At 46.1% G+C, this 23,730-nt stretch overlaps 1 protein-coding gene across 3 annotated transcripts in view; it reads left to right on the forward strand.

Annotated features, from left to right (window-relative positions):
* Positions 1–2,704: 2,704 nt before the first annotated feature.
* kif26bb (kinesin family member 26Bb) overlaps positions 2,705–23,730 on the forward strand; it is a 28,023-nt gene continuing 6,997 nt past the window's right edge. For all 3 annotated transcript variants that reach the window (XM_086189908.1, XM_086189909.1, XM_086189911.1), the window contains exons 1-12: positions 2,705–2,930; positions 3,129–3,488; positions 7,559–8,044; positions 9,866–9,981; positions 10,477–10,648; positions 13,736–13,945; positions 14,581–14,674; positions 16,736–17,007; positions 17,457–17,634; positions 17,744–17,891; positions 19,257–19,416; positions 20,335–23,443. In XM_086189908.1, the coding sequence (XP_086046034.1) occupies positions 2,871–2,930; positions 3,129–3,488; positions 7,559–8,044; positions 9,866–9,981; positions 10,477–10,648; positions 13,736–13,945; positions 14,581–14,674; positions 16,736–17,007; positions 17,457–17,634; positions 17,744–17,891; positions 19,257–19,416; positions 20,335–23,443 (5,365 nt within the window). In that variant the 5' untranslated portion in view covers positions 2,705–2,870. The remainder of the gene's footprint in view (positions 2,931–3,128; positions 3,489–7,558; positions 8,045–9,865; positions 9,982–10,476; positions 10,649–13,735; positions 13,946–14,580; positions 14,675–16,735; positions 17,008–17,456; positions 17,635–17,743; positions 17,892–19,256; positions 19,417–20,334; positions 23,444–23,730) is intronic.

Here is a 23,730-nt window from a genome sequence, read left to right on the forward strand (position 1 = left end):
CTCACCGACAGGCTCAGATTATTATGATTGTCCAACAATAAAATGGAACCTTCAGCTGCGTCACGCCATGTTGTCAGGGTCCGTGCTACATATGGATGCTAACACGGGTGGATGATACACTGCACCTTGCCACCAGGGGAGAGACCTGCTGAGGACATTTATTGGTCCTTTCCACTAAATAGTCAGACAGTTATAAGGGCAATTTGAGCCTGTCAGTCAAAAAAGTACTTAGAGGAGGTGAATATAAAGAAATCTTGTATCCATGACAGGAGCTGTGGTGGGCAAGTCGGCTTTCTTTTGTCCCCTAAAATGCAGGCCGTGTACAGGAAGTGCAGTTATGGATAATCTAACAGCGCAAGATGTCACAATAAAGTCGACCTTCGACCTTTTGGATGTGAAGGTCATCACCTCTTCTTGATGGACATTTGTGTGAAATGATTTCACAGTTATAATCATGTAAATTCTAGAGTTATGGACAGAAGTGTTATTGTGACCTTTGAACTCCCAAATCTTTTTTTTTAATTATTTTGTTCATCTTTGAGTCCAAGTAGATGTTTGTGGCAAATCTGAAGAAACTGCCCCAACACCTTTTGCCCCACACATGGCTGTCACTGCCATGGAGGCATTAAAAACATCAATAAGTTCCGCAGCTCGTGATCTATCATGCAGAGGGAGGACCCCGCTGTCATACATGACTCAAGACCGGAAGAGCGGAACATCAAATAATGCAACAGCCACAGTCATCGGTGACGCTGATGGCGGATTCAGGAGCAGCTGATGAGGCGGACTCACAGCAGGGAACACTGTCGCCCTCATGTGTCTCTAAAGACGACTTCTTCCCCTGCATCGTGTTGATGGCCCTTCAGACAACTTCATCGCTCACATCACCTGTCACACTACAGTCTACCTGCATGCTGTAGGATAGTCTGTGAGTTTATAGGAAGTCACGGTTGTAGCTTTGAATGTCCCGTTGTAGCTTTGAATGTCCCGTTGTAGCTTTGAATGTCCCGTTGTAGCTTTGAATGTCCCGTTGTAGCTTTGAATGTCCCGTTGTAGCTTTGAATGTCCCGTTGTAGCTTTGAATGTCCCGTTTCCTCTTCTCGAAGTCAGAGGGATTTTTTTTTGTTTAAAAGACTTGAAATAAAATCTGAAGAAATTTAAGGTTTTGTTTGGCAGAGATTTTTTTTTAAAGTGGGACTTCCTCAGTGACGAGACAGTTTCTGGTAATGTTTAGTCAGTGGTGAGGTTTAAGAATAATTAGTTATCAAAGGGCACTTTATACAACCACCTAAATGGGTGTGATTTGGTTAATCGTATATGGAGGGCGGCACGGTGGAGCAGTGGTCCTCACTGTGGCCCCCCAGCAAGAAGGTTGTGGGTGGAGCCCCGGCTGGAGCACGGGGTCTTTCTGTGTGAGTCTCCATGTTCTCCCTGTTCCTGCTGGGTTCTCTCTGGTACTCCAGCTTCCTCCACAGTCCAAAGACATCAAGAGGGACCAGGTTAATCCAGACTCTAAATTGACCGTAGGCGTGGCTGGGAGAGCCAATGGTTGTCTGTCTCTATGTGTTGGCCCTGCCATGGACTGGTGACCTGTCCAGGGGGAAGGCTGCTGGGATAGGCTCCACCCCCACCACCCTCAACAGGAGAAGAGGGAGAAGATGGAGGGATGGATGGATGATGAATGGATGGATAAATGGTGAAGGGATACAGTACAGGAGTCAGAAGCTAATAAAGGACCTGGGACAGGCCACTTTTATGTATTTGGTGTTTAGTTTAGCTTAAATGTCTTTATATGAGATCAAAAAAACTAAGTAATGAACCTGTATAGCCGTCACAAACTAACTCACCGGACTGTAGGTGATGTCAGGAGGGGTAGAGGTGGTGCAGGTGTAAAGATGTTCCTCGGCCTGCCACCTCAGAACCTTGTCCTGCGGCACGAAAGACCCCAAGACTGCACATGTGACCTTTTCTTCTGCCTTAAAGAGGTGTCTGCTAAAGACGACTGTGCAGACATGAGATGCCGTCACGCTGAACGGAGAAGTGCTCAGCTGGTTGTGGTGACGCTGAAGTCGGCAGTGCAGTTGTTTTTGTTTTGAAGCAATTAGCGTTTTTACACTGCATTTACACTTCAAAAACCATCCAGGTGCTGTTCATTTGTCAATATAAACTTGCTGAGCAAAATGTCTCATAAACCTTTTTTTTTTTTTTGGACGCAACTTTATTTTCTGCCATCATCCAAGATGTGACTGAATAATCCCATTCGTTTTTGCTGGAGGGAACATGTGGCGATGCTGAGATTCCTGGCTGACTCTCAAAAATATTTCCTGCATCACTTCCTTTGGAAGGGACGATGATATGAGGGAAGAAACTGACTTGCAATGAGGGAGATGTGAGAGCCAGGTCTGTTTTTTCTTGCTAAGGGTTGGAAATCAGGACTTCTGTTGCTGTTTTCTCAGCCACTCGTTTTGAAGCGTCAGCAACTTCCATGGAAGCTGTTGCATTGCTCCTTTGTCCTTTTCCCCATCATTTTCTCCTATTACTTCTATAAAGCCACCAAACAGCAACATTAGAAGTCGGATAATAGAGGAATATTGATACGGTGATGCCAGCGAACACTTGCTCATTACCGCCCCCCTGAGGAGCTTCGATGGGTCGCCGAGTGAGTCGGTGAGAGTCCCGTCGTGCGCTCACTCCATCTCCTCATCTCCACCTCTGACTCAGTGTCTCCAGCATCTTCGCCCACCATAGTGTCCAGGTAAACTCGCCATGAGGGAACTATTTCTGCTTTATATACATGGAACTTTGGAGAAACTAAACACAAGAGCCTGCCTCCTTTGTTCGGAGATCCTTTTAAATATTAACAAGTTGTCATGTCATCGTTGAGTCGAGGAGGAGAGAGAGACTCTGCCTCGGTGGGAGCATCTCTGCGGGTAAGTCACATTTATCCACGGCAAGGGTTTTTATTTATTTTTTTGGGAAACAGTTCCCCGGTTTATAGACTTTCCCATGAGTAACAGTGTTGGAGGAACAGTTGGGTGTGGTTACAGTTGCCCATGTCGATTCATATCTAATTACCGGCGGCCGAAGCCCACTTCCACCCATCTTCTCGTGATTTTTTTTTTTTTCAGGGCTCAGAGTTGCAGTATCACTCCGAGCCCCTCGACTTCTTCTCGAGGGTTCACGGGAAGGGTCGCGGCTCTCATCCGAGGGAGCGTCCCACTCCCGAGGGCTCCGGAGCGTCCAGGGGAGACCCCCACCGGAGCATGTGCCAGAGAGCCGTCCCGTCTTACAAGTCCCTGCCTGGGTCGGTCGGAGCCCGCATCATGTCCCTCGGCAGCGGGACTCTGTGTCGGGGCACCATGCCGGTGAATCCTGGAGTAGGACGGAGCGACGGGAAAGTTGCGTGCTGTGAGAAGTGTTCCGCGACCCTGGTAGCGCTGAAGAAACAGGCTCTGAGCCTGGCGGTTCACCACCACTTCTCCTGCAAGGTCAGCGCCCACCACCACCAGCAGCAGCATGAGACCCCCCAAACAGAACATCAACATGTTCTAGCAGGGTTCCCACAGGGTTCTGCTGCTTAGTGCCTAGGAGAGACTCGGCAGGTCTTGAGATGTAACTGATACCCATGATTTAGTTAACTTGAGGCCACAAGATAGAGCTCCACCCTCCACTCTGATCAGCTCATGTCCACGAGATATCATTCATTCAAAAAGAGGGGAAATAAATTTAGAGAACGAGTTATAGCTTGTGTGTGTGTGTGTGTGGGGGGGGGGGGTAATTATAGTGAGGGAACGATTTATATCTTTTGTGGCCTCAAAATACCTTAACTGGGGAACAAGTTTTGTCTCATAGCCCCAACATAACTAAACTGGGGGAACATATTCCTCTCCATAACATGATCTGTATTATTGTTCTAGGAATTGGCTTGAAGAACTTTGATGACTGTTCCATGATTGGCTCCGCCACAGCCACGTTTGCTTGCCAAACTCAAATTGGTGATGTTGTTTCAAGATGAATTTTATTGGACGAGTACTTTATGATTGTGTTTTTTTTAAACGCTCATGGTTTGAACACGTACTTCCCATCATTGTTTTTTAGTTACCATTATTATTACATTAAATAAGATTTGCTGATAGATGGGGTTTGTGTCTAACATGGCATCCCTGAATAGGTAAATGTACTGTATATTCTGCAAATACACACGTTTTGAGGAACGGTATACTTGGAGAACATTTTAAAGACGCTTGTTCCTTCACTTTAAATGTGATCATGGATGTTTTCGGCATCTGATTAAATAAAATGCGGCATTCACCCCAAAAAAACCATCTATGATAAGCTCATATGGAACCACGCTGAGACTTTAAGTCCATTTTCAGACAATGAGTCAGTCTGCTCATGTAAAGCCTGTACATTTGTCCCCACCATTATCCATCACACTTCAATTGACAAAGTAAACCAGTGCCATTCCTGTGCGAGTGGTTTGAAATGGGCATGAATATTTCATGACAACATCCCTGTGTCATGTCCACAGTCCTCTCAACGGAGGAGAGACTATTTATTTTTGTCCTCTTAAGTGGGATGGGGCTGGGCTGGCCTCGTGTTTTTGAGAGACCACAGGCCGGCCCGGTGAGAGAGACAGCCAGAAATCAGATAAGCAGGCTAGCGCCTCGCAGCTTTATTGATCCGAGCAGGAATTCTCAAAAGCATCATGGTGCGATAATGTCCTCCTTTAATAGAGGCTAATCTGGCTGGATGGGAAGTCCTCGCATGCTGAGTCCACTCAGTTTCTCCGACCTGAAGGCTGAAGCTGCAGAAGCGGTTGTACTTCATGACAAATGAGCATCAGGAGCGATGCATTGAATCTGCAGTGTTTCTGCTCTTTGGGGCTTTGCACTGACTTTGTCTCTCATGGGAGCTGAGATCTCTGCAGTCCTCCTCGGGGGGAATGTGGGTCACCGGACTGGCAGCCTGCAGGACGGACGGGCGGATGGACGGGAAGGTTCAGGGAGGGCAGAGGGAGGGAGAGTGGTGGACCTGTCAAGGGCAGACCGAACAGGATGGGACAGGAGAACGCGCCTGTCGGGATGAGAAGTCAGATTTGACTGAAGTCATCACATCAGGAAAACTTTGTTTTCTTTTTAGTACTATGACATTTTAACACTGCACTTTGCAGTATGAGCGTCATGGTAGACAGCACACTACTACTCGTGTACTGTATTTTTACATCTCTAACTCATATCATTAAAGCACTACAGGCAGTAAAATAACAGCAATAGGATTTGCAGCTGCATGCTGTCACGTTCCACTCAAAATATGCTGAATATGCAGCATTGCCTTTCAGGGAAATTAACTTGAATATGGCCTAAAAAGGAACATCATAATGTCACATTGAAGCCGACCTTTGACCTTTTGGATAAAGGTAATCATCACTTCATCATTTCATGCGATTAAACATTTGAGGGGAATTTTGTCATGACTTTTAGCGCATGAATGCTTGTGTGGTTGCCAGAGATGTAACTTGCAGTGACAGCAACCTTTGACCACCAGCATCTTTTCAGTTCTTCCTCAAGTGGAAGTTTGTGCCAAATTTGAAGTAATTCCACCAAGTCCTTCCTGAAATATCGTTTAACGAAACTGAGATGGACAGAGGCACTGACAGACTACAACATAACGAGTCTTCTTGGACTTTGTAACCCTTGATTAGACTTACAGACAGGAAGCAGAGCCTGATGGACATCTGTAACTCACTGACCCCGATGTCTGTTGTGTATCTCTTGTAATATATCTTTGCAATTCAGGGGGATTCACAGTTACAAGAGGAACTCAATAGATGCAAGCACCAAGGAGGGCTGAACAGCCGTCAGGCTTTGCTTCCTCTCTGTGAGTCAAAACTGAGGGCTAAGAAAGTCCTTCAATGTGTGCAAACAAATTTGAATGTCAGAAAGTTCCATGGATGAAGCCCCGGGATAAAAACAATAACAGCCATTATAAGGAGCAAAGTATCTTAGTAGTGCTTTGGTGATCTTCAGTGTTACTTGTTATGACATGATTTCATCAAATCAGTATGGAGAGATTGCTCCACCCACATTCACAGAAAATACAAACATCCGCCACATTAGCTAGTAATCATCCCTCCAGTGTTGCTGCCTGGTGTCGTCAATCCCTGGTTCAGATTCTGGACACGCTTCATTTAGTTAAAGGTGGTGTTAGTGGATTTTTGGCTTACTGCACTTCTAAAGATGACGGACAGGGCGAATCAATACCGAGGACTCGATGATTGCTTTGCTAAGTGCTAAGATTGCTCTGCAACGCCTCCCCACACGCCTCCATTCTCACAATCTTAATATTCCTTTTTGTAGCTGTCAAGTTTGTGCTGGACTCCTCTGATCTTAGTGGGTTTGTCCTGGGAGAGAGTCTCAGTTACAGGCAACACTTGCACACAAACAAAAAAACAAAGTCTTTATGTGTGTATTTGTTCTAGTCAAACTGGAAAGACTGCATTGTGGTTCTATGCCTCTGCGATGCGCAGCTTTCACAGTGACCTTGACCTTTGACCACTGAAACCTCGAGTGCATGAGGATATTTGTGTCAAATTCTGAGAAGTTCCCTTGAGAGACACCTGAGCTATTTGGGATGGAGGGTGTAATGGAAAATATAGTATCACATTGTGTTTTTTTATGTTTGCACTATGTTTGAACTTTCTGGTTAAGTGACCTCAAGTTTGAGACGGCCGTGTGTCTAAAAACGTCTCGCTAGACTTCTTGTTTCTGCATTGAGGCGATAAGTTTTCAATGTTCTTGTTTCTCTGAATTTTCATGTCTGGCAGTTCTGCAAGCTGACAGGAGTTCAACTTCTACTTCCTCTTACCTACGACAGCAGATTTTCTGTTCATATAACCTTAAGAGGTAATCTTAAAGTAGGTGGGTGTTAATCTGCCCGGCAACAGACTGTGTAAAAGTTCAAGTGGCTCTGTAGTCTGGATTCTTCTTCAGCACGCGCTCGCTGTGTGTTGAAGAAACTTTCCTCCTGTGGGACTGAAGAACTGCTCAGACTCAGCAGCAGTTTGTTTGAGGGTTGTTTCTCATCTCACCACAACTTGGAGCCTCTCGGGACAAACAGTGTGTCCATCTTCATCATTTTTCCGCAACAAGGGACGGCAGATGGACAACCTGAAAGCATCACACCATGGCTCGTGGTGCTTGCTGGCGCCCAGTTGTAAAAATCTCATCACACGAAAAAAATCGAGACAGAAATTCTTGTTAAGATTTAGTTTTTTTGCATTGCAAAGATTTGTTCCTGCTCATTTTCCACTTGAAGACAAACCTTCTTTTCCTTTACAAGTAAATGTTTCTATTTGAAGACTATTTGAACTGAAAGGGTTAAAAAGACCATTTTTGGGGGGTGATTCAGCCTTTAAAGAAGTCTGACAAGATTATAACTTTTTTACTTGAAATTAAACAAATAAACATTGTAAGACTGCTTCCTCCTGCTGACACCCAAGTGTGTCCATCAAAGTAAAGTACTTCTGCTCCATTGTTGTCATCTCTTAACTCTGTAGGACTCCAGTGACTTGTCTACATTCCTTCATGACAACCTACGGATCCACAGCCGCTCCACCACCGAGTCCAGGGACAGAGACAGGGAGCAGGGCGAGTGTGGGTCCTGCGGTACCAACCTGAGCCAGCTCAAGCACGAGGCGGTCCACCTGGCTCTGAGCAGACGTCACTCGCCAGCCAAGCCTCTCTTTGAGTCCAGCCTCAGCGCGAGCTCCCTGCTGGGCCTTGGCGAGACTAAACATGGAGACAGGGCTCCAAAAGAGGCTTTTGCGCATCAACCACATAGTCGCACCCACGGCCCTCACAGTCCCCTGAGTCCCAGGACCCCTCGGAGCCCCAGGACACCTCAGAGAACCCCTCAAACCCTGAGACGGAGGGTGCCCAAGCCCCCCAACCTGGACATGGACCGCTGGGTAGAGGAGCAGCAGCAGCTGGTGGTGAAATCTACGTCCAACACTGACGGTGTCACCTTCCACCCTCATCAGCAGGTACCCCTAAAAGCCCTCTCTTACTAAATTACCCCATCCACTGATGTGCACCCTCCCCCCTTTTAATGAGTGATATGGGAAGGCAGGTCGTTGCTGGAGCACGTATCAGCGCGACAATGATTCATAGTATCCGATCAGAGCCTATTTAGATCGCATGGCTGAGGACGTTGTTTAAAAGTACTTCAGCTAATGGAATGGAATCAGGCCATGATTTACCCTTGTCATAAAAGCCAGCCAGTCAAAAAGCACTTGTGATCAATATGGGGGTGGGGTGGTCACACGGAATGAGGGCGGCTGGTGAAATCCGCATTACTGGGATGGAAGTCACACCAGATTGACTCTCCCTGGGTGCAACGAGGGAAGTTTAACATGATGTTGTTGATTCTACTACAAGTAGTACTACAAGTATTCGATCGGCAGGTCTTGAGAGCATCGAAGTACCACTCACTTGCAATTCTTAATTGACAGATCGACTTCCGCAATAAAAATTACAAGATCTCGTGCTATTTTTTTGCGCAACTGCAAAAATACGACAGTCCAGATCAATGTATTTTTATGCGTCTGGTGCGGAATAATGCAGCAAGAGCGAAAGGAGACGAATAGGAGGGCAGAGGTGAATTCAGCAGCAGAAAGCTGCAGGGATGAAGCGCTTTTGTACGCCAACAGGAAGTTAGCATCATCACGAGTTCCCTTCTCTGAAAGTCAACTGCTGTTTGGGATTTTGGATCAAAACATCGAGTCTGTGGTGAACAAAAGTAGATGAGATTTTCACGTTTTGTTCAGCAAAATCCTCTTCACTGATGAAGCACACTGATGACGTTTGAGTCCAAGAACAAAGCTATCGTTGGACTGTGGAACGACACCGTGGATGCGCGACTTCTTTGTCACCTCTCCTCACGACTCTTCTGTTCTTGCCTCATGACCCTCAGTGACAAGCTCTGCAGTCTCCTGAAGACACTTGTTACAGCCGCTGTTTTGAAGATATAGAAATGCTTCCAAACTGACAAGTGCGCTAAACCAACATTACAAGATTTTTAGCTCGCGTTCGCCTCAATGCTCAGTGAAAAGCCATCCAGAAGCCCTCTGACTTTGAGACGAGGGAACGATAATGGTTACGACAATTCTTTTTGCAGGGTTTAGAGCTCTTCTCTGTTGGAGAGGGGAATTGTTTAAGATGGTAGGCAGAAGAAAGGAGGAGATGAAAGAGAAGAAGAAGAGAGAGAGAAGATAATAAGATGAGTAAAAAAGGGATCAAAAACATTATCCGTGTTGCCTTTGGCTTGTTATATTAGCTTGTAATCTCTAGGCCAACTACTACCGGAGGTCCTCTGGCTCTAATTGGAAGGTCGCGGTCGCTATGGGACAAAGCTTGATGTTGTTATCTTGCCCTGATAAGCTGGAGTTTGGGGATACGAGAGGGCTGGAATGTGGAGCTGTTGGAGCTGCTGGCCTACAGCAAGCCTCTGTGACTCCATGTTGGGCTGCAGCAGCAGCAGATGCAAAATGAATAGTTCATGAAGTCTGTTTGGAGCTCGCTCACCTGCGTGCGGAGAAGCTGCTTTACATAAAGAGGACGAGTCAAGTGTACGTTGATGGAGGTCCTCTGAGTCATGTTTCATACTCACACACACACACACACACACACACACACACACACACACACACACACACACACACACACACACACACACAGTCTCACACTCAACAGCCAGCTAATGGTGCATGTTTGACCCAGTGTGCTCTCAGACTGGGTGTCCCTCCTCCCTGGAGTAATCCCTGTGATACATTTGGATTTTAATGTGGAGCTTTTTCCTCTGGCAGGCTGATTCCATGTTAGCGTGCGGTAACGCTGGGACGGTACAGACGAGCTCCAAGATCCCTCACATCTCCAGAGTGGTGACCATCGCCAACTCTGCTGCCATGTCCTTTTTAGCAAGGTAAATCTGTCTTTAGCTGCACTACAGCAGTATTTGTTGCAGGATTCGTTCACGTCTGCCGTTTTACTCACGCCTTCATGACTTTGCCTCATCCAGGGTGTGAACTACTGCAGAGCTTGGCACCTCCGTCGGGATTTTGAAATTTTGGGGGTTGTCTGAAATGAAGACTAGATGCTATTTGTATTTCTGTTTTTCAGTGTCTTTCTCTTCAAGTACCACAAGGCCTCTATTGATGTATGATTCATGCATAAGGAAGATTCATCTTTAATTCACTTGTACAAAGACACTGGAATGCCTGCTAGTTGTGCCATCATCATCATCATCATCATCATCATCATCATCGGAGAGTGGCTGCCTCTTGTCATCTGCTGTCTTATATTCTTATAAAAAGGAACGATGATAAGAAACAGCTAAATCAAGTGATTAATCAGAGTTGCATCTGTTGCTCGTGTGCATGGTGGAAGTATGACATGCCGCCTCTCTCCTTCCCTGCAGGGCGGCCGAGAAGCTCAATCTGACATCGAGGAAAAAAGGCCAGACTTCTGATCAAGCTCCTGCTCATTTCCCCACCTGCTTCAGGGAGATCATCCAGAAAAACCCGCCACCCATCCCCTCCTGCCTGCTCCAAGCTGCCACACGAACCAAAGACACGCCTAATGTTGGCAAGGTAGACCTCAGAGCTTTACATGCCTGTACACGTAGGTTTGTTTTGCTTGTACTTGGGTTAATGTTTGAGCTGTTGTGTGCAGCTAGCTTGAGGTGTACTCCAGGTGAATGAACTATAGGCTTCATCTAAATTCATACAGCCACCAAAGTATGCAAGTCGCTTTTCAATGTGTTGAAGGACTTTAATGTAAGGATTTTGGTTAAAACATTTTGAAATTTGCTGCAGTGATCAAGAGGAAACAGCGGTTTTGATACCATGTTCCTAGATGTCTATGTATGTTGTGTTTCAGAGATATCTACAGACGTTAGCATGCTAACAAGCTAGCCCATGTCCCGGATGAAGAAGTAGCGCTGCGCTAAGGCTATTTATTGAGCAAATTAACTCGTTGTATTAATCCTTCAGTGCACCTGCTAACTGTAGCAAAACCCTCCTAAATGCTGTTGAGAAATGGCTTCGTAGCGGCTCTTTCCTCCCGACAGTCTTGCTAAAACTCAGCGAATCAAGCGATAACGTGAGCGACAAGCTAACGCACACACACGCTGCCAGGTCTCCAGGTTTTGGCAGTCTTGGCAAATTTAGCAGACTGTTGTCCAAAGTGAAGTTGATTATTGAAATCATTTTTACCGGTAATGTGTTTATATTGAAGTTAGACTGTACAGACCCACAGGAGATCGCCTCAGAATTGCTGCTTGTTTGGAATGTGGCGGTAAATTTCTTCAGCAGTTGGTTGATGCTTTCATGTGGTGTCTTTGAGATTAAATGTGAACTGGTGAATATTCTTAATAGAAAAAAAACCTAATGAAATTTTCAGCTCCCCTGATGATCCCGTCTCCTTCCCTTTTACTGTGGCTTGACAACAAGTTGCTCTCCTCATATGGGAAGTAAGTTCTTCTGCGCAAATGTCAAACCACAATTAATGTGACTCTGACTTGAGTGTTAAGCCTCTTTTACACTCTCTGTTCGCGTGTTGAATACTGCGGCGCTGTGTCGCCTCGCCATCTGTATAAAAGGTGCACGGAGATGGAATGTGGAGACGGAACATTCCACCACTAATCCGGCAGCAGAGGTAGTGCCAGAGCCAAATGAGCAACGTCCAAACGCGACAACAGCTCATTCCAAACAGGCACATGTGGCACACTTCCTCTGTTGCGGAACAATCTGTTATTTTCTCCAGTCTAAACAAGCAAAGAGTGACACAGCAGGGGGATTTTTATGCTGATATTACAGAAGGCCTTCAGGATAATCTGTTGGGATCTCCTGGGATTGCCTTGTGACTTTTGCAAAGGCTGATGGACAAAATAACAGCATCAGCCGAAGGAAAGCCCAGAGAGCTCCACCATTATTATCCATCTTATTTTGTATCGTGTGGATACATCGAGACCTTCAGATCTGAATGGCTGGTGGTTCTCTCTTGAGCGAGAATATCCACCCATCCTAACACACAAACACCATCTTGGAAGCGTTTTGACCGCCCATATTGCATTGTAAAGACATCATGGTCAATTTGGAGGAGATCCTATATCAGCGTTATGTGTTTCTAATGCCTCCATCTTGTCCTTCCCCTTCCCAACCCTCCCCTCCTCTGGGAAACTGTGTCGATCAATACGGCTGCCAGCCCTCCCCAAGATGGACTCTCGGGTTTAGTCTAGAGTTACAGATTAGGGCTCAGATAGACTTCGCTGCCAGCCACACCTGCAGGAGCACTCAGCGCTGTGTGCCTCTGCGTGCAAGATTACGTTTGTGAGAGCAAATTTTTTTTCTGCGCTCTTGAATAATTTAACTGTCATAAATAGAGTTTGACACATGTTCAATAGGGCTCAGGAGCCACTTCTTGCATAAGGTATTAAAATTACGAGGAGGGGAAACTATCCTTCGCAGACTGTCGGATATCACGGGGCAGATGGAATATGGCTTCTCAAGCTGTCAATGACAGATGATGTCATCATGGTGTAATGCAGTCATGTTGTGGTGCTTGCAGTCTTACAGACTTGATTCCTGATTAATTTTGTCATACATTTATTACCCTAATGCACCTTATTGTCCTTTTGAAGTTGTCTTTCCTCCCTGCAGCACACAGGCTGTGAGGCTTGTTAAATGGCTGTCAGTCAGGATCTAAGTGAATTTAAGACCTCGCAGCCCCTTCCTGCAGTGAACTGCATTAAGGAATTAATGTCATGACATGTAGAAATATTGCAGGAGGGCTGCATCGCCATGTAGCTGTTGGTGCATGTGTAGTGTCTGCATCTGTGCTCCACTGCAGCCTAAGAGGAGAATGTTTGCATCTCAAGCAAACACTTTTCTCCTGGAATGTGGAATAAAAGGTTTTATGCAGGATTTATTTGCTATGAATAAAAAGAGCATGTCTAAGGGAAGCGAATTGGCTTTTTTTTGGGACATATTCCGCTTTGTTCTGCCACAGGTTCTCTTTTCAAACCAGAATCTCTGTCTTGATGTTGCTACTTTAGATAAAACAGCATCTCAGCTTCTGTGGTGTTTATTTCTCCTTCTCACGGCTATTAGACTTGGAATCCATCATGTCAGTGAACGCGTCAGTTTGTTACACCTGGAAAGGAAGAGGAAAAGGCAAGTTTGCCATCACTCAATCACGCAACTTGACTCTGGTTCTGACTTCGTCTTGCGTCTTCGTGTTGAGCCTTCCCGCTCCTCGACAAGTTTGACTCCATCGTTGGTTCTGAAAGTCCTCGCTTCACAAAATGTTTTGCCAGCACTGCCAGCTTCTTATTCCTCCCCTCTCTTCTTCTCCCTCCTGTTCAACCCAGCACATTTTCACTTTAAAGTTCAAGTTATCAAATTCAAGCTGCCACTTTCCAGCTGCCAAAAATTAGAGGTGAGGATACCAGAAAGGGACTCGATTTAATTTGAATGGCTCATTTACTCAAACTACAGCGCAGGTCATTAGTTTTGCTTTGATTTTGTCACCATTCATGTATTGAAGTGTTTTATGTCAGATTTATCATTCTACCATGATGTCACCATGACGGTTTTCATTCACCCCCTCCAATATCCAGCACTTCACGAGTCACTTTCACCGGCTCCATCTTCTTTGCCACCTGCTTCTGTGCGCAGGTCAAAGTTGTTCTGAGAGTGAATCCCACGCTGTTGGAGGACCAGGGCCAACCACCTGTTCTCCGGATCGACTCGTCCAAGAAAAGAGTCACGGTGATAGAGCCGGTCCCCCAGAGCCAACCCCATACCACCATGACCCTCGGCAGGGACGGCAAGACTCCCCTGAAGACGTTCAATTTTGATGTTTCCTATCCTCAGGAGTCAAGCCAGGTTTGCGTCTTAATCCCAGTGACTGAGCACCGTTTCAATGTTGGGCTCAGATGTTCATGCAAGTGCTTGATGATTTTGACAAACGCTTTGCCAGCGCACTGCTAAAATCTTGCCAAACATTTTAGTCTAATTTTGAGTCAAAAATGTCAGTACAGACAAAACCATGAAGCCCATTTCTGCCAGGAAACAAAGATGAAGACATAGCCTTTGAATAACGATATTCCCATGGTAAATTCTAATTATGAGATAATAGGTCCGATTTTTTAGATCAAAAGTCAAAATTATGAGATCAAAAGTACAAATTCTGGCTTTCATTCTGACTCTCTATCTCTTAATTGTGACTTTTCGTCTCTTGGTTTCTCAAGTATTCAACACGCACCTCTTCCTGCTTGTGCGCTACACACCGCGGGTGGGTTGCTCTGTCTGTCTGATGACCTGAAAACTGATCTGGGTCCAGATCGCCACCACAATTGCACTGTCCATCAATCATATTCAAGCTTCTGTAGCTGTGCTTACAGTATCTGAGCCCAAGGGAGTCCACGGACTTCTCATCCGTCCTTCCTCTGCTCTCCACTCGTTGAACGTGCGCTGATGTGAGTCATAAGATGCTTGCTGTTCTTTGTTCTCCTGACCAGGCTGAAGTGTGTGCAGGCGTCTTGGCTGACGTCATTCGCTGTGTGCTCAGCGGCAGCGATGGATGTGTTCTGGGTTTGGGGTGTGCTGATGTGGGTGAGTGATCGGTCACTGCGAGGGGCCACGGGTTAAAATCTTAACATGAGAGTGGGAGGCTTTTATCTCTGCTCGGGGGCCATTCATCCCCCCACCCTCCTGCACCTCTGTCCCATTCACTGTCTCCATCACTTAACCCCCCCCCCCCCCGTTCTCTCTCTCTGTCCTATTATCAATCTCAATATCCATCTCAACCCATTTGTTCTTCCTGCTTTTGCTCCATTTGAGCATTTTATTTTTTGTCCTTTTCCCTCCGCAGTGACAGAAACGTCTCTCCTCCATAGTCATTCATCTAACTCTTGCTACTTTACAAATATAAGCCCATTCATCAATTATACATGTGGGCTTTTTAAAAGCTCCCCAGGACTTGATGAAGTTCAAAGATGCTGCACAAAAACGCACAAATATTTATTTTTTATTTTGCTGAAGCTCAAAGGGGACCGGAGACAAAATGGACTGTAAAATGTTGCTATTAGAGATATGGAAGCCTGCACTTAGGGGTTTAATAGGTTTGCAGGGGACACACACACACACACACACACACACACGCACAGTAAGGACAGGGTCTCCTTGGAGCTGCTTTTTCACATGACGCCACTCTCTGTAAATCTGATTGAATTAGCTGGCTGATACTACATGTGGCCCACCGCCAGGGCGTATCAATCTCCCCCACAGAATACTATTCTCTCGGAATAACGGCGGGCAGCTCTGCCTTTAATTGGAATAAACCAATTCTCTTATCCTTATTCAATTAGAGTTTGAATGAGACGAAAGTAAAACAGGCCCATGCCTTCAAACTAATGTGGGCCAAAAGTGCACGGGGAGGTACAGGATGGCACGGGTCCATGAAATAATCTGTTTTTACCTCAAAGCTGTCTTCATTTGTGTGTTCTTGGGACTTTCTATGTTGTCTTGTCTAAGCCGCTGTTGCTATTTTTACTTTTGTATCTGCATGTATTTGCAACCACGCTTCTGTGTTGAGTTCCAAATAAAAAAAAAAAATAGTGCGTCTCTAGGATTTAAAAAAAAAAAAAGGGTTTAAATATTTTCTATATTTTTGTATTTTTCCTCTCCTTTGAAATGTCCGATTCTCTCATCGTGTCCTTGTGACGGACCTCTGGCCCGGGGAGGGCTGCAACCCGACTGCTGCCTCTGAGACCAAGAAGATGCATGTTGTAGTTCAGTCAGGCACGTGAGCCAGGACAGGAATACGTGTCAGGAGGCCCTGAACTTGATCATTTAACTGGAGTCATTACATAGGAAACCTGACTTTTAATAGCGTCAACTGGATTATATGCACGGGATTTAATGTAAGTGAATTTCAGTCAAATGAAGACAACCAAAACAGCGACTCAGACTCTTCATTTGATCAGTTGACACTGTGACGTTCTCGTTCTGATCCTTTGAGCTAAAAGCATCTGTTTTCGCTGAGGGACCCAGTCAAACCAGCTCCTCAAACACTGGCTACACTTTGAGATGTCCTTCCAATTACAATTTGGAATTCTGCTATTAAGATTAAGTTTTTAAGAGCAATTATTTGAGATTTAAAGAAAACAATCAAGTTCATGTTACATGACTCAAATGGTGGCAGAATATTCTTCCCAGAGAGGAAGCCCACCAGCATCCCTGGGTGTTAGTGGGGACCCAGAGACAGCAGGACTCGAGCCCTGGCATTAAAGACCCTACCTGAGGATATTGGAGGGACCCAGTCAGTGTTTCAGAAAAGTATTAGCAAATAGGTTTGATTATCTTCAGTGTGCTGCGACACACACGTGTGCTAATACACACACGTGTTGCTGCATTAGAAACAGTCTTTAGTCCTCATGAGGACAAGGGTTCCAGATTAGTGTTTAAGTTCTCCAATAGATGACGAAAAACATCGCTCTCTCTCTTTTTCTCTCTGTCTTTCTCTCTGTCTTTCTCTCTCTCTCTCTCTCTCTCTCTCTCTCTCTCTCACTCACTCACTCACACGCATATGGTATATTCATGTATGTATGTGTTTAGCCTATATGTGGACTCCATGTGTTTGCAGTACTGTACACCTGTGTCCTCTGTTGTCAGGCTCCTGGTCCAGCATGGTGGGGGCTGAGGAGAGCATCCAGAAGCTCGGCCTGATCCCGTGTGCCATCTCGTGGCTGTACAGTGCCATCGAGCGGCGGAGGGAGAAGACCTGGACAGACCTGACGGTGTCGTTGTCTGCTATAGAGCTCTGCTGCGGGGAGGAGGACACGCTGAGGGACCTGCTGGGGGAGGTGGTCCCCTCATCAGCCAGTATCCAGGACAGCCCCAGAGCTCATATCAAACTCCAGGAAGACCCCATCTATGGGATTCAGGTACGGGTTTATGGTTTCAGCAGCTCTTAGTCACTCTCTCTGATCACTTTCATAGAAGGACTGTTTTCCCTTGAAGAAAAAATTAAATCCTCTTTCTAAAAATAACTGACTGATACCGGCAGGATGATGTAGAGTCAAACCAATCTTTGTAAACATAAAAGACAACAGAGAGGCGAGGACAGTCTTTTTCTTGCTGATGAGTGACAATTTCTTGGCGAAGCTTTAGAGACTAGAGAGAGAGTGTATTTCATTGCAGGTCTAACTGGAAAGTCTACCCACATTCATAGAAAACCGCGTCGATGTTCAGAACCCCTCAACATCTCGACCATGTCACCTCAGTAAAATGTTTCTGTGACGTCAGCAACAACCGCTGACCTTTGGCTCCTTGATGAGGATCCTCAGGTTAGACCATCAGTCTAATTCACACCTCCTCTCTTCTCTTCTCCCAGCTCCGAAACCACAACCGTGTAAAGGCCCCCACGGCTGAGCGTGCTGCCTCCCTCCTGGACGCGGCCATCGCAGCGCGCCGCCACACTGACTTCACCACGTTCTTGTGCCACAGCTCCATAATGTTCTTCACGTTTTATGTCCAGCCTCCTCGAGCCGAGAGCAGCACCATCGGGAAAGGTTGTCAGGAAATATCCGCTCAGCAGTGAACCTTAACCCCGGCACATTTTACAAAGCTCATCATAAACTTCTGTTTTTTAAAAGTTTTAATATTTGATTTCTCCGCCAGGTTCACGCGGCCCCACCAAGCTGACCATGATCGACGTTTGTAGCGGTATGAGGGGCGGGGCCGGGTACAGCAAAAACAAGCCTCCCCATTTTGAACTGGGCCCTGTGGTCTTGTCTCTGCTGGGCGGACATAAAAACATCCCCAAAAAGTACGATTCAGTCAAATTTTTAATTTTTTATTGATGTTTATGGACACATTTTTACTGTCTGGGTTTGGGGGTACAAACTTTAAATGTGAAGCAGGAAGCTTCAGTGTGGCGCTATAACAACTATACTGTTGCATAATGGAACGACTGCGTGTTTTGGGATTTTGAGCCATCCAAAGGACCAGATGTTAAGAGTTTGGTCACCTCTGCTTTAACAGTTTGACAGAAGGGCTGCACGATTAATGGACATTTAATCAAAAACCCAATATGACCTGCTGCTGTTTTCAAACTGCAGCAAAGTAAAATACTCAATGAAGGCTAGTTGTGTGTCAAAATACTGCTGAAATTAAATTGTGTGGAGCTAAAGAGGGGCGGTGAGGTGGTCAGCACTGTCACCTCACTGCAAGAATGATGGAGTCTCCATGTTCTCCCTGTTCCTGCTGGGTTCTCTCCGGTACTCCAGCTTCCTCCACAGTCCAAAGACATCAAGAGGGACCAGGTTAATCCAGACTCTAAATTGACCGTAGGCATGGCTGAGAGAGCCAATGGTTGTCTGTCTCTATGTGTTGGCCCTGCCATGGACTGGTGACCTGTCCAGGGGGAAGGCTGCTGAGATAGGCTCCACCCCCTATTACCAATAACAGGATAAGCAGTAGAAAATGGATGGATGGCGCTAAAGCTAACTGCATATTCTACAGTTAACCTTTGAACAGTCTTTACACTCATTGCTCATGTAATGTTAACATACTTGTAGTTTTGAAGTGTGTCTATGAAAGTGTGTGTGTGTGTGTGTGTGTGTGTGTGTGTGTGTGTGTGTGTGTGTGTGTGTGTGTGTGTGTGTGTGTGTACAGACTATGTTGTCTGCAGTCAAAATAAAGTGACCCATTTCTGGGAGGACAACAGATGTTTTAAATCCATCCATCCATGTTTAAAGAAAGCATTTTTCTAATGTAGATCTTTTAAAAACACCTGTGAGGACTGGTGACCCGTCCAGGGTGAACCCCGCCTTAACGGATAAGCTGTGTAGAAATGAACAGATGGGTGGGTGGATCTTTGGAAAACAAGACAGTTAAAATCAGAAATAATTATGTAAAAATTAACATTCCCTTTAAAATATCACAATATCTGACAAATAAACTGCAGCGAGAGATGGTTCCCAAACCATTCCACTTTATGAAAGTGGAACACCAAAAGCTGATTTTGACTGTGGGGCTTGTACATAGGTTCCAAAATGTCAGACCACAGCCTGTAAGACCAGTGGGTTCTTTTTTTTTTTGCAACTGCATCAAAATTTGGAAAATGATAGTTGTGGCTAATTGGACATTAAAGCGACTCATCCATGACTTTGACTCGTCCGTCTGTGTGCAGGAGTAGCAAGCTCACCATGCTCCTTCGAGAGTCCTTGGGTCATGCAAATTGCCACACCACAGTCATTGCTCAGGTTGCCAACTCCCTGGGGCACCTGCAAGACACCTTCGCTACCATCCAGCTGGCATCTCGCATCCGCAGGACACAGAAAAGGACAAAGGTACAAGATGTGTGCAGCAAAGATGTCTGCCACTTCAATGTCTCATTATCTTACATCACGAGTGCATGGGGTGGTATATAGCTGACATTATACACTCTCTGATACCGTATATTGTTTATTTCTGTGCAGAATTCTAAATTACATTGATGCTCATAATTGCACTCCAACTCCTGCAGGGCATAAAGTGAATATGTGAGTCAGACAATGACACAACCAAGCTTCAGCCAGGACTGACTGCAAACCAAGATCAGGAAGCTAATGCTAGCAGTGAGGAGCTTGTTGATGGAAAAAAAAAAACCTTCTGCAGCTACCACAACTGACTACGATATTAACAATAATCAATAAACCTGGAAATCTGAAAAGCCCAGCTTAGTTAACAGCCTGATTTGTTGAGAGTGACGTAAAGCACCAATTTTTAAGGCAATGTAGCATCGCCATGGGTTCTTTCAACCTAGGGCCAATGGGATTTTTACATCGGATGCATTTTTACCACTGAAAATTAAGTTATGAACTTGTTTTGCTCACCTCTTTGATTTTTGAAGAGTAAATGCAATTGTTTGAGGTGTAAAGCTGACATCAGGCTACAACAACAATCCATGACTCAAACGTCACCACAACTTAGCTTAGCTGGACGACCCACTTCAGCGTGATGATGTTTAATGTCCGCAACGACCTCTGAAGTTTCGTTTAGCCACTTGTCAGCAACCGACATTTTTAAGAAGCGTAAAAAGACATGCAAAAAGCTTAGTGTGTGGTATTTATTGATGTATCTTATGCTGGAAAAGAGAACTCGAAATATCTTCAGCTTGTGTTAACCACTGACGTCACTGTCACGCATCTAAGCATTGACTGGTATTTGGATCCCAAATATATATTCTAGTCCTAAATATGATGTTGTATTTCCTCTTTATTCAACAGCAGTCTTCCTCTTGCTCCCCTTGTGGGAGGAGTTTGACGAGAGAAAAGAGAGGACCTCCATCTTTGTCCCTACGGGCATTTCACTCCACAGATGAGGTGGATGTGGACTTCTGTCCTTTCCGTCTGCGTGGGGAACTAGATGAACGCTCTAGTAGTGACCAGTCCTGTGACACGGTCATCCAAATAGACTCAGATGGTTTGGTCCAGGCGAAAGCAGCCCCGAGGATGGTACAACCTGAATTTGTGCCCATCATACCGTCCTTGCATCCTAACAAGGCTGATATGGATGATCCAGAGTTTACTGCTTTGCTTCAAGAGCTCCTTAGAATTCCTCAGCTTCAGGGGGAGAAGAAGAAGGAGGAAGTTGTTCAAGGGCATATTGAAGCGCTGAAAGCAGAAATCAAGCAGCCAGAGCGGGACTGTCTTAAATGTGACACGTTTGCTGAACTTCAGGAACGCTTAGGCTGCATCGATGGAAGTGAGGTGGCAATGGATATGCTCAGGTCTTCTTTAAAAGGAGCCTCTGTTAACAATGCCACAAACAAATCCCAACCTCAGAGAGACGCAGGGAAAGAGACTGACTCATCAGAGGCACCAATGGCCCTGAGTCAAGGGACAGGTTGCAATCAGACATCTGTCAGAGACAAACCAACAGATGGTGCCTTCCCCGGGGACAGTTTTGAGAGAGAGGATTCTGGTCTTTATGACTGTGAGGAGTGCAGTGCAACCAGTTCCAGTGAGGAGCCACTGAATCCAACTCTCAATCGAAACACATCTAGTCGTGCTGAACCGCCCAAAACTGAAACTCTCAAGTCTGGTGATAAAAGCTCGTCTCAGGACTTTGATGCGGATGCTAACAGTTCCCTTGCCTTTGCACATCGGAAACAGGAGAGCCACGAGTCAGCTGAGTGGTTCAAACCGGACAAAAGGAGCTCACCAGTTGGGAAGAGTTCGCCCATATCTCCTTCATCTTCCTGCTCCTCTTCACAATCCTTGGCTACCAGTGTTGTAGTTGGGGACGTCTTACCTAATCGCCCTGCAGAGGACGTGAAGGAAATGAAGGCCACTATCACTGTAACTGTTCAACAGCCACTGGATCTGAAAGGTCAAGATGAACTTGTCTTTTCTATGGTGGAGGAGGTGACCATCAGTGGAGCTTTGAACAATGGAAGGACTGGAGGAAACATCATTTGTATCAGAGACACTGCCCAGTCCCAGGCACACGGTCAAGGTTCCTCCAACACAGAACCAATCCGAATTATTAGCAATGTCAGCGAAGAAGCTGCTGGTTCCTCCAATACAACCAAAAGTTCTTTTGTTCCCCCAGGAGCCACAGAGACTCGCTCCGACCCCCCCCAGTATCACTCCAGAAAGGAACAAAGGTTCCTACCTTCATTTATTAATCCCATGCTGATGGGTGTGGATAAGCCTTGTGATTTGCATAGTGTCAAAGAAAAAGAAAGCACTAATGACACTTTAACAGGAATCAAGTCTGTTTCTGAGCTCAAAGGGAATCAGGTCAAAGGTGTCGAAGACGCAAGCATGTTTGAGAAGAAGAGCGAGTCACATGGCAGGAAATCTGACAAGAAATGTAGCTTAGGCTCCGGCCAAGTTTCCCGTGACCCAATGGTCTTGGAGGATTCAGCTTTCTTTGATGAAACTGCAGAAAACAAAATGTGTGGAAAGAGGCCTAGAAATACAGACAAGAGCCACCCTGGAGAAGGGCATGTTTATTCCACTAACATGCCAAGCGGCTCAGTGGGAGGAGAAATTGCTAGTAGATGTGTTGGGAATAACAGGTTAATTGGTGTCACACTAGGTTGCCAAGAAACAGCCTCTGCCTCCTTTAATACGGGTAGCTTGCCTCGAGGCTGGAACAGTGCCAACTACCAGGCAAGCCACCGTGTTGGTCACATGGCAAACGACCACAGAGACCCTCGGGGGGTGACATCATCCACCCCGTGTAGCCCAGGGGTAACTCTGGAGAGGAGGCGAGGCAGACAGTGCTCTCCAGGGAACCACAGCCTCCGTGTCTCCTCTTCTTTGAAACATGCAACAGACTACAGGCATAAAGCTTGCAGCCCCCCTAGAAAGGGAGTTGGATCATTGTTTGAAGTCTCAAGCATAAACCTGAAGCACGATCATCTGCCAGGTAGGCTAAAGTCTCCTACAGAGGACAGTAGCAGGCTTTTCAATGCCAAACTGGAGCAGCTGACGAGCAAGACCGGCTCCCTTGGGAGGAACCCGAGGGACTTCCCATCGCTAGATAGAGGCGGTAGCTACACCTCAACAAGTTCGAAGGGGAGCTCAAAGGGAAGTTTTGAAGGGGCTTGTAAGGGAGCTCATAAAGGAAGGAGTGAGGGAGATTGTACCATACCGAGGGCGAGCAAGAGCCCCAGGAAGAATCGCCACTTTGACCGAAGTCAGAATTTTCTCCATTCTGAAAATGTAACTCCTTCTTCTAGGCCTACACACTCCAAGCTTTCAGCTGTAGGGAAACTTAAGATGGTTAGCCCCAAAGTCCGCCGCCTGTCTGCTCCAAGCATCAAGAACCTCAGTCTCCCTCACAAAGGCCTGCAACAGGCCATCAACCGAAGTGCCAGTCTGTCCCCGGACAGTAAAACTGTTAGCTTTGAGCGAACATCCTCGTTTCTCTCATCCTCCCCCCCACGGTCCTTCCACTCCATCAGCCGGACTCCAAGCCAGAGCTCCACCTGCTCATCCACAAAGTCGGCCATTCAGGGATATGCTAATGGGCGTATCCCAGATCTCTTTAAGGAGCGGGCTGCGAGCCCCACATCAGGAGGACTGGATCCTATCGCCCCACTTCCCTCGCCGTATAGCCAGGTCACCTCTCCTCGTTCCCCCAGTCACTTGAGTGGGCACGCCAGTGACACCACCAGCGTGTTGAGTGGCGATTTGCCACCAGCAATGGGAAAAACATCCCTGCATTTCTCAAACAGAAGCAGCATGATGAGCAGCGGCTATGATAGCATGGTGAGGGACAGCGAGGCCACCGGGAGCAGCAGAGGTTCTGTCAGCGACAGGAGCAGCTCGCTGCTCAGCGTGGCTCGCAGTAGCCGATCATCTCGGAGAAGAGGAAACACAGGTAATCACACAGCAACAGTCGGTCTGAACTTGATGAGAAAAGAACCTCTCGTGCAAGTGCGAGGTAACTGTCATGCGTCATTGTTGTAAAATCTACAAATCCAAAATGCAAAGTATCTTAAAAATGTCGGACTCTTTTTGATTGTTGAGGGATTTTCCAACCCTCAAAGCAGCGACGCTGTCCTGTTATTCCAAAACAGTGAGAACACTGCCTGTGTTGATCGCGAGTGTCACTTCTAAATACGTTGTGATGAATGGTGAGCTGACTTCATGAAACGGATATCCTGG

The sequence above is a fragment of the Aulostomus chinensis genome, chromosome 20, assembly GCF_037954235.1.
Source record: "Aulostomus chinensis isolate RoL2024-O1b breed Wild chromosome 20, RoL_Achi_v1.0, whole genome shotgun sequence".
NCBI classification, from domain to species: domain Eukaryota; kingdom Metazoa; phylum Chordata; class Actinopteri; order Syngnathiformes; family Aulostomidae; genus Aulostomus; species Aulostomus chinensis.